Here is an 11,600-nt window from a genome sequence, read left to right as displayed (position 1 = left end):
GGGTCCTCAGAGAGCAGAGAGACGTCACTCCACCCCCCTCCTCCACCTCACTCTGCCGCCTGCAGCGCTTAGGGTGCTGTGGTTTAGTGGTTAAAGACGTCCAAAAGGATGTGGGTTTGAATCTCACTAGGGTTGATTCGTGACTAACCATCTCTGCCACCCAGAAGCTTGTCGCATTCGTGTCTTTGCACATGGGTACTGTGGCTTAGCGGCGAAAGATATGGGGTTAAATACAATTAGGGTTGATTCCTGCTGTGTCATCATTTTTTTCTTGAGTATGTAACCATTTAAAACATGCATACGGGTGGCGTGAGTTTGTTTCCTTATCAGAACACGTTTGGAGAAATTTAGCATTATTACATCACTTGCTCACCAATGCATCCTCTGCAGTGAATGGGTGCCGTCAGAACGAGAGTCCAAACATTTGATAAAAACATCACAATAATCCGGAAAACAATATTATGGAAGGGGGACTTGTATTTTACACACACAGTTTTTCACTTTACAAGATGTTAATTGATGGACTGCAGTTGTGTGTATTACTTGTGGATTATTGTGATGTTTTATCAGCTGTTTGGACTGTTATTCTGACGGCACCCATTCACTGCAGAGGATCCATTAGTGAGCGAGTGGTGCAATACTTAATTTCTCCAGATCTGTTTCAATGAAGGAACAAACTCATCTGCATCTTGGATTAGCCTGAGGTTGAGAAAAAAATTTCATAAATTTGATACTTTAGGGTGAACTATTCCTTGAAATTCATAATCTAATCACAATTGTGCCTTTAAGCAAAACTCATATAGAGAGGTAATGTACTGTGAAATATTAAAAAAAGGCTACTGTGTTCACCAGAATTTTAGCATAAAAATACAATGATGATGTGTTTTACAGGATTACAGGAATTAATATATTAATTGAGCAATTAAAATCTTAGCTATTAAATATGTATATATATATATATATATATATATATATATATATATATATATATATTTTTTTACGTACATATAAGCTATACAGTTAACCAGTTTAAGTTTTTAATGTTTAATAATAAAACATTTTTAGTCTTTAATAATAAAAAAAAAAACTTGATTTCTTCTGTAATGCTTTTATTAAGAATATCAACTACCATTATATAATACTAATGTTAATTCAAAGTCATATTCATATTCGTAATAATATTCTGTTATATTGTAGTCCTATAATATGACTCATGCTTTAATTTATTGTATGGCTATAGACTACAATCTGGACATACAGTAAATCATTAGTGGCTTATTAGTGGTTTATATGATTTTATCCGTAGAGAGGTTTTGAAGATTTCTGGTAGTTTTAATAGTTTAAGGCATTATGTTGATGGTTATCTCAGTACTAACCAACCCATGGTGATCCTCCAAGATTACAGCGTGATGGTAATGACAGAAAGGTATTTAGCTCCATCTATTGGTCATATACAGTAGTACTCTTTTTTTCCATGCGCAATTAATGCAAACTAGAGAAATGTTCTTTAATCGTTTACATGTTTTATAATATTGTTTGTAAAATATATATAACTAATATCAAAGCAATAGTTTTTAACCGCAATTTAGACAGTCCCATTGAACAAAGATTGTAGCAAAGAAAATAACATCCCCCAGCACTTCATAACCAGCAGCTTCTAATTCGTATCTTTAGAGATGAGACTGATTTGAACTCTGACAGACTGCATTATCCTGAACAGCTCCTGTGTATGTCTGAACTTCCGAACTCTTCTCTTCGGTTTCCTGTGCAGCATGTAGAGGAAGATGGAGCAGACGGTCAGACCGAACATCACCTTCAAGAGCCTCCAGAACCACAGGTCACTCTCCTGCTTCTTCAGGATGGAGTAAAGATTGAGGAAGTGCTGTATGTCCAGAAGTGGAACACAAACCAGGTTGCTGTCTTGCACCATCTTGCCTACACGAGTCAAGCTGGCAAAATACATCATTTTGAAATATTTATTTTCCAGATGTTCAAGCTGTCAAAAGCCATATGGCAGCAACAAACAGGCAGAGCAAAAAGAAGCAATTTACTACAAAGTTGGAACATTTTAAAAATGCAATTATATAGCTAGTATTAGTATATACTATAGACCAGCACCATATTCACACTACTATTCATCAATTTGGGGTCAGTATGATTTTCATTGTCTTTCATTCTCTCATTCTCACCAAGGCTGCATTTATTTGATTCAGTAAACAGTAATACTTACTGAGAAATATTGTTACAATTTAAAATAACTATTTTATTTGAATATATTTTAAAACATATAGTTTGGGGTTGTTAAGATTTTTTTTCATTTTTTTGAAAAATAAGTCTTTTATGCTCACCAAGGGTGCATTTCTTTGATAAAAAATACAGTAAAAATAGTAATATTGTGAAATATTTTTACAATTTAAAAGAACTGTTTTCTATTTGATTATATTTTGAAATGTAGTTTATTTCTGTGACACAATGCTGAATTTTCAGCATCATTACTCCAGTCTTCAGTGTCACGTGATCCTTCAGAAATCATTCTAATATGCTGATTTGCTGCTCAAAAATGTTTATTATGATTATCAATGTTAAAAACAATTACTCTATAATATCTTTTTGGAAACCGTGATATATTTTTTAAAATAAAAATTTGAAATAGAATTCTTTTGTAACATACATCTTTTAAAAACCTTAATCATTTACTTTTCTTTATTTTAATGCATCCCTGCTGAATAAAATTATTATTATTTAAAACCTTACTAACCCTAAACTTTTGAATGATAGTGTACCTAGTAGTTTTTTCATTATGCAATCTTGTGTCTGTCTTGTGTTTGGACTTTTGTGTTACTTCCTGTCTACAGTGCCATTTGTAGTCAACTTGTAGTCCTATTGTTTCATTGGTCGTCTTGATTGCTTTCACAGGTGTTTCTTGTTACCTTGTCATCCTGTTAGCTTCTCTGTGTATAAATAGCCCAGTGTTTCGGTTAGTCTTTGTCAGTTGTTGTCTTTGTGAAGTTCTGGTGTTGTTTCTGTTTCCTGGTTCTCTCTGTGTTTCTGGTTTGGGATTATCTTTTGTTTTATTGAATGTTCCACTGATTGCATTTGGATCCTAGCTCGGCTCTTCCTTGCATTGACCCGTTACAATTGTTATCATCATTATACAGTACTTTCAAATAATCTTATATAATTCTTATTAGCTTTAATTGTTCTATTACATGAGAGTGAGATCACTGCTACATTTCAGTGATGGTTTGTGTTTTGCATTGAAGGAAGTGAATGACTTCCTTGTGTGTGATTGGAGGGTGAAAAATATTTATTACAAACAAAAAAAGATGAAAAATGTAACTGTGGAAAACTGTGAAAAAGTTAAGTAATTAATAGGTAATATATCTTTTTATTTACTCTGCAAAAAACTCACAATTTTTTGAGTGTAGCAAAAACAGTGATATGCTAACTTTTCTGGACAAAAACAGTGATATGCAAACTTTTCTGGACAATTTGCATCACGCTCGATATGAACAGTTTTAGTGTGACAACTGGTTGCCAATTGTCTACTGATTTTTTCCTCCTTTTGTTCTGTCGATCCATGGCTTTTTATCTGGTTGATAAGTCAGGCACAATACAGTATTGCACTTATATATATTACACATTTATATATTCATATCACGAACATCCAGTCGGTAACTTAAGACTTTTTAGTAAACTTAAAGTTAACTGATTCCACGTACCATACAGGCTATTCATAATAATTAAAAATTACATATAATATTAATACTTTAAAGTCATAATTTCATACATATTTAGAACATTTACCAGACGTCTGTTGTGTGATTCACCTTCTTCTCTTTCAGGACTCTTTTGCAGTTGTTGACAAAAAGGCTGTTCAAGGTTTCCTTGACTTGCTGCAAAACATCTGGAGACTGTATGAGTACAATTCTCAAGAAAACGTGCAGTTGTTGTGACGACATTGGGTGAGAGATACTGTATTTGATTCTTTTGTCATCTAAAATGACTGATGTTTTCTTCGTAAGGTAACACTTAGGATGTGCTCCCTCTCCATCCACATTAATACATATCACTTGCGTGCCGCTGCTCCACCCCTTTCACTTTGTTTATTCCAGTGTACCTTAGTGATTAAAGATATGGTTATACAACTGAAAGGTGATAGGTTTGAACTCCAAAAAATAAGCCACCACCTTCATTGTGGTCTTTCAAGGAAACATTTAGTTTATATATTTCTAAATATTTAGTTGGTATAATTGGTACTGTGCAGACTTTTAATACGACATTGTGTCCTTTCCAGATCAAGTATATATTAATTATTCTTCTGGTAGAGAGAAATGTTATTTGTTATTTGTAAATTCAGATTACATCACATGAAGTGATCCACTACAGAACAAGAGTTCTTTATTATTTTCAATCCGTCGTAATATTTTTGTAAATTATGCATAACTAATATCAAACAAAACATTTTATATTGAAGAACAAAGAACAAAATGATTTGGTTTTAACGTTCCCTGGAATTTAGAGATTCCCATTTAATACATTTTTATTTATTAAAAATTAGAATTTTTAATGTATGCAACAAAAAAAAAATAACATACACCCACAGTCCTTTCAAACTCTTACAAACACATAAATAAAAACAAACTAAATAAAATGAAAAATAAAAATAATGAAAGGGCACCACAAAACATCAAGTTAATGTCTTAAAATGAGCAAATAAATATTTAACAACAAAAATATAAGGAAGTGAGAGATTTATTTTGCATAAAGAAATTAAAGCCTATTTATATGACCTTTAAGTATTGCAACATATTCATCATGACTAAGTGCATTCCTTATAAATCATTCACTATTGAAATGCAAAAAATATTAAAAATTATTTAAATATTTATTGTAATTGTAAATAATAAATGTAAAGCACAAAAATCGATTTTTTTTTTTTTTTTTTTAATACAGAAATCTTTGTATTGCAGAAGCTTTTAGTGTAAACCACCATGGAAAATGTGCTTATTTGTCATAAAAATAGTCACAATACAATAGTTTTCATTTTTTATTAAAGAAAATGGTCTTCATAATTTTTTTGTTTTGTTTTTGGATGAAATAAATGGCATTTAATTTCAGTTCACACAGGCACAAGTGGAGATAACAATTGCCAACAGTGTGATCAATCAATAGAACACAAAAAAAACTGCTGAGCATTTGGATGATATTAGCTGATGTTACATGGCATGAAATGCTGTGCTCACCCAAAGTGCCTCATTTCAAAGTAATTGCATACTACATATTTAGAATCAGGCCTCTAGCTGTTATACAGAGGGACAATCCTGTCTATTGTAGCCCTGCATATGGGACATTTCTTCGGTTCGGGCAGGGCCCTATAGCACTCCTCACAGGCACACACGTGACCACACTCCAGAAACACGCATGAGCGCTCACGATTCAAGCATACTGTGCATGAAGTAGGAGACAAATCCTCCTCCGCCAGGTGGAGATCCTGCAAACGTTTGCTCTGCCACTTCCTGTACTCGTCCAACAGGCTGCGCTCTTTCCTCCGCTCCTTTCGCAGCACGTACTGCCGCCACAGCAGGTAGAATAGTGTGGCGCAGGCAGTCAAGCCAAACAGCACCGTCAAGACCCTCCAGATCCGCAGGTTACCCTCTTGCTTGTTCAGGAGTGTGTCGTAGTCCAGCCGGCTGAGGAAGTACCGCAGGCCCTGTTTAGGGGGTTGAAGACGTACCAGGTTGTTGTCCAGCACCAGCTCCCCTACGCCCGTCATGCTGGCACCCAGACGTAGCATTTCTTCGGTCTCCTGGATGCCCTGCGGACGCTCGCCGCTGATGAAGTGGCTGATGACGTTGGTCAGAGACTGCTGGGAGGAGTGAAAGTTCTCATAGGTGGTCTCCAGATCCAATTCGGCTGCATCGAGCGGACGGACCACTCGCACTGTTGTGGGAATGGTGTCATCATGTGGGGCGAGGTCAAAGGGCACGGTGTTGGTGCGTTGGTGGATGACTTTTTCACAATCATTCCTAAAAGAAAGATGCATTAGCAGATTAAATAAAGTATATAAGGTTACTGACAGTGAAAAATACATTTTTATTATAAATTACTGATGCTGCATATGGATACATAAAATGATTAAAACAGTAAACATTAAATATAAATGAGAAAGTCTAATAAAAATGAAAGTGTAGTATAAAAAGGTAAATAAAGTATAATTATTAAACTATATATTATTATAAATAACATTTTATATTAAAAAATATTTAAGGTATACTCTATTTGAACATATAATTTGAAAAAATAATTATCACAGTATAAAAATTTAAATAAAGAATAAGTACTTGAAATATTTTACACATTTTAATATAAAAAATAAATATTTTAAATATAATCTAATATGTATTTAAATATTAAGTATATTTAAATTAGTGCTGTCAAATGATTAATCGAATCCAAAATAAAAGTTTTTGTTTACATAATATATGTGTGTGTTCTGTGTATATTTATTACGTATATATAAATACACACTCATGCATGTACAGTGCCCTCCACTAATATTGGCACCCTTGGTAAATATGAGCAAAGGAGGTTGGGAAAATAAATCTGCATTGTTTATCCTTTTTATCTTTCATTCAAAAAATTCACAAAATTCCAACCTATCATTGAAGTAAAGCAATTGAAAGTGGGGGGAAAATCTCATTGTGAAATAAATGCCTTCTCTAGTTCATGTTGGCCACAATTCCTTTACAGGACATTGTGGTGGGAAAAATTCGGAGTGGGAGGGAAATTTTTTTTTCAAATGTTTTGCGTTCCCTCGCAAAACTTTTGTGTTCCCTTGCAAAGATATTTGCGTTCTCTCGCAAAACTTTTGCGTTCTCTAGCAAAACCATTTGAGTTCGGACAAACGCTTCCTGTTTACTTTGCAGCTTGCAGTGGTTATAGCTCGTATGTTCACAATGAGCGGTTCATAGAGTTTTATTTTGAACTTGGACTCAAATAAATTAATAAGTCAATGCTTAGTTCAAGGCACGGTTTTGGGACATAATAAAACGCTTAATGTGGCTTAATGTTTTAAAACAGTGACTTGGAGGACCAAATTCAATAATAATAAAAGCTGATACAATTATTAGGCTAATATTAATAACCTTATTAATAATATTACTAAGCAGAATAGCCCAGAATATGAACCCAACGCCCTGCACGTAGCCTAAGCTTTTTCTCCCCCATAAAAGCTTAGTAGGCTATAATGAAAACGGTGATTTAAAAATACCAAATCCGTTGCATTCATATTCTGGGCTATTCTCCTTTATTAATAGTAATATTATTAATAAGGTTATTAATATAAACCTAACAATTTTATTAGTATTTATTATTATCGAATTTGGTCCTAATGTCACTGTTTTAATACATGAAGTCACATTAAAGCGTTTTAGAATGTCCCAAAACCGTGCCTTGAACTAACCACTGACTGACTGTATTTCTTTATACTTGAATCAAAGTTCAAAATAAAAACTCTATGAACCGCCCCATTGTGAACATACCAGCTGCATGAACCTTTCATTATAGCCTACCTTAAGCGTTTTCTATGGGGAAGAAAAGGCTTAACGTGCAGGGCGTTGCGTTCATATTCTGCTTTATTAATAGGAATATTATTAATAAGGTTATTAATGTTAGCCTAATAATTTTTATCAGGATTTATTATTATCGAATTTGGTCCTAATGTCACTGTTTTAAAACATTAAGCGTTTTAGAATGTCCCAAACCGTGCTTCGACATAAGCACTGACTGTATTTCTTTATACTTGAATCAAAGTTCAAAATAAAACTCTATGAACCGCTCCATTGTGAACATACGAGCTGTAACCACTGCAAGCTGCAAAGTAAACAGGAAGCGTTTGTCCGAACGCAAATATCTTTGCGAGAGAACGCAAAAGTTTTGCGAGAGAAGCAAAAGTTTTGCGAGAGAAGCAAAAGTTTTGCGAGAGAACGCAAAAGTTTTGCGAGAGAACGCAAAAGTTTTCTTGAGAGAAGCAAAAGTTTTCTTGAGAGAAGCATAAAAGTTTTGCGAGAGAATGCAAAACATTTGAAAACATTTTTTTCCTCCCACCCTGAATTTTTTTCATTCACCCCGAATTTTTCCCACCACAATGTCCTGTAAAGGGCTCCGTAGAAGCCAGTCCCATTTGAAGTTCCAGTCGTGTCTGATAACTGAATATGCTGGAGTTTGTTTTTGGATGAGCTAGGAGAATTTTTCTTGAAACCCTCCCAAACAACATGTGGTGATGTAGGTGCTGTTTGATAATTTTTTTGTTTTAGGTTTCTGACCCCAAGACTCCACTAATCTCTACAATTCTCCAGCTATGATCCTTGGAGTGTCTTTAGCCACTCAAACTCTCCTTCTCACCGTGCATTAGGGCGATATATCTTCCAGGCAGATTTTTTACATCTTTAGTTGATTGGAACCTTTTAATTATTGCCCTGATGGTGGAAATGGGGATTTTCAATGCTTTAACTCTTTTCTTACAGCCACTTTCTATTTTGTGAAGCTCAACAATCTTGTTCTGCACATCAGAACTATATTCTTTGGTTTTACTCCTTGTGATGGATGATTAAGGGAATTTGGCTTTTGTGTTGCTCATATTTATAATCATGTGGAACAAGAAGTCATGGCTGGACAATTTCATGCTCCTAGTCACCCTGGTGTGCTAAAAATGTAAATATGAATGAGAATATACTTCAGAGATATTTTACTCATAAAAATTTCTAGGGGTGCCAATAATTGTGGCCAACATTCATTGGAGAAAAACATTTATTTCATCATGAGATTTTCTCCCCACTTTCAATTGTTTTAAGTCAATGAAAGGTTAGAATTTTGTGAATTTTTTGATTGAAAGATCAAAAGGATAAACAATGCAGATTTATTTTCACAGCCGCCTTTGCTCATTTTTATCAAGGGTGCCAATATTAGTGGAGGGCATATAGTATATATTTAAGAAAAATATGTTACATTTATATATTAAATATATTTATATATAATATAAATATATGAATATACATATAAATATTTTCAAAGTATATACTATATGTGTGTGTATTTGTATATATATATATATATATATATATATATATATATATATATATATATATATATATACACACACAGTGCACACGGATATATTATGTAAATAAAAACTTTTATTTTGGATGCGATTAATCCCTTGACAGCACTAATTAAAATATTTAAATAAAGCACAATTTAAAAAGTGTAATTATTGAAACTAAATATTTATAAATATTACTTTATGTTAAGACAATAATTAATATTTAAATTTAATTAAAATATTTAAATACAATTAAAATTTAAAGTGTAATATAATTTAAAACGTAAATAAAACATATTTATGCAAAACTAAATGTTATAAGAAATATTTTATATTAACACTACATAATAAATAATAATTATTATTAGAAACTACGCACAAACACACATTTTCTAATAATTATACTTTAAATAAACTTTAACTGCAATTTATTTATGTATAAATTACCTTAAAACCTTTCTGATATTATACCTAGATGAATGAAATTTTGTAGACAAATACAAATTGTGGCCATGTATGAATGTCTTTAAGAGAGCTAAAAAATATTTAAAAAATAAATGAATAAAAAAACAACTATAAAGAACTGATAGTGTAATGGACAACATACACATAGTATAGTGTATAAATTATACACATTATAAACATGTACCATATATGTGTTGTTCGATTCCACACCATCTTCTTCTCTTTTAGGGTTAACCTCTCGATGACCCCTTTACAGTTGCCTACAAACTGACTGTTCAAGGTCTCTTTCACTGAGCGCACAACACCTAAAACAAACACAGTATGAGTAAAACATTTTTAAACATTAACACCAATTAAATACTAGTTTTTCTCTAATTATTTTCCAGTGTATCATTATTGTATGAACATCTGCAAAGTGCAACACTAGTTTTATTTTAGAAGCCATACCTTCAATAACTGCATAAGGAACACATTTTCCTGGAGCTTCATCGAGGATAGTTTTGAGATCTGGATTTAATGGCATCTTCTTGGCCTCCTGTTAAACAACACGCTTAAGTATGATCTGATTCTTCTAGTGATAGTGTCATTAAAAGAAATGCACCAGGGGTGTATGGTTACCCTTAATTTCGCTACATGGCTGGACTTCCTCTTGTATATGGTGTATAAAGCAGCAGTCAGAGCCGAGCTAGTGGCCAGCAACACAATCTGTGCTGTCGATGGTTTTCCGCTGGTCTCCATCCTCCAATCTACAGACCAGCTGAAAACAAATGTGTAATATCTCACAATAAAAAAAAACTAAAAAAAAATCTAGTCCAACAAGAGAAACAACTTCTCCAAGTTTGGTGTCAACAACATACCCATTCCTAGCTTATGAACAAGGCATTTTCAAAAGGTTAAATCTTTGTATTTACATTTGAAATCTATATTGTGTCGGAAAATAAAGAAATCATATAAAACCATACTTCGGGGTCATTTTTTTTTAACAGATATTGTAGGTAACTAACAAAAACATAACAGCTGTAAATTAGCTTGGATGGCTAGCAATGCCTTCCGAAAACAACCAGCTTAAATATGCGCTCTCAAAACGCAAAACCTTTTATTTTAATATTTAAGAAACTCGCGATATCGGTAACTGAAATAATACTAAAAGTGGTCAACAGGACAAACATGCACCGAAAATAACGTTATTTGACTACCTTCACTAAAAGCTGTGCTGGTGTACAACTCACTGTCAACTCAAGCCCCTTCATAATAAAAGTCCTCGGCAGCGAACTGTCTCTGCTGCAGGCTTGCAGATCAAAGCAGATATTACAAAGATCTGACGCGAATAACTAAAGTGACCATGTTAAAATTGTGTAATATATTTAGAAGATTAACCCACATACACAGAGCTATTTTAACAGATAAAGATCTCCACTACATTATAGAGAGAAAAATACAGAAACCTGAAAGTCCTGCTTTACCTACTTTACTAGTTGTATTCAACGGTCGAATACATTTTTTTAAATTAATTATTTTATTTTATTTTTATAATCCCAATGAATAAGTGCAGAAAATACCAAATCCAACAGGAATGTAAATAGGACTTTTATGTTATAGTTATGCTTTTTTTTCATATAGAATTTCATTTTCTGGTTTTAAAATAGACATTTCTTTAAAAATAACTGGCATTTTGTTATAAAGAAGGCAAATCTAGTCTAAACAGTCTAAATCTGGTCCAAACATTTTTGGAATCAACTCCGTCTCTGATTGTAGTTTTCTTTATGCTATCATTTACTGCTTGTTTAAAAGACAGCGGTCAGCTTGATAATTTAAAAATACTGTATTATTTTACAATACATACCAGTTGTGGTGTTTATCAGTGAACTACTCTATATTTTTGAACGACTCTCTTGAATGAATGGTTCAAAGATTCACTCATCGCCACCTACTGGTATAATGATGGAATATGTTACTGTACAGTCATCGAAGTGAACGAGTGTTTTTTGGTGTACACTGAATCAAACGATTCGAGTCACTGGGATAAAAAAAA

General features: G+C 33.1%; 2 protein-coding genes across 10 annotated transcripts in view; one reads left to right on the top strand and one right to left on the bottom strand.

The window, feature by feature from the left end:
* The window catches only part of fam43b (family with sequence similarity 43 member B), a 28,835-nt gene that overhangs the window by 597 nt on the left and 16,638 nt on the right, over positions 1-11,600 (top strand). For 2 of the 6 annotated variants that reach the window (XM_058762753.1, XM_058762750.1), the window contains exons 2-3: positions 1,772-1,912; positions 3,846-3,965. The gene's annotated coding sequence lies outside the window, so the exon portion shown is untranslated. The other 4 variants (XM_058762751.1, XM_058762752.1, XM_058762755.1 and 1 more) reach the window with 4 other exon arrangements.
* mul1b (mitochondrial E3 ubiquitin protein ligase 1b) lies at positions 5,037-11,485 on the bottom strand. Of its 4 annotated transcripts, none has more exons than XM_058762748.1 (5): positions 11,412-11,485; positions 10,187-10,325; positions 10,016-10,103; positions 9,753-9,873; positions 5,037-6,029 (listed from the first exon to the last, which is right to left on the bottom strand). In XM_058762748.1, exons 2-5 carry the CDS (start codon positions 10,304-10,306, stop codon positions 5,300-5,302), a joined length of 1,059 nt encoding a protein of 352 aa, XP_058618731.1. In that variant the 5' UTR covers positions 10,307-10,325; positions 11,412-11,485; the 3' UTR covers positions 5,037-5,299. The 4 variants fall into 4 exon arrangements, with proteins under 4 accessions (XP_058618731.1, XP_058618730.1, XP_058618728.1 ...); XM_058762747.1 differs by lacking the exon at positions 11,412-11,485 and adding an exon at positions 10,798-10,895; XM_058762745.1 differs by lacking the exon at positions 11,412-11,485 and adding an exon at positions 10,765-10,847.

The sequence above is a fragment of the Onychostoma macrolepis genome, chromosome 23 (genome assembly GCF_012432095.1).
Source record: "Onychostoma macrolepis isolate SWU-2019 chromosome 23, ASM1243209v1, whole genome shotgun sequence".
Classification (NCBI taxonomy): Eukaryota; Metazoa; Chordata; class Actinopteri; order Cypriniformes; family Cyprinidae; genus Onychostoma; species Onychostoma macrolepis.
The sequence above is the reverse complement of the archived record's forward strand: the minus strand, read 5'-3'. Positions and strand labels throughout refer to the sequence as shown.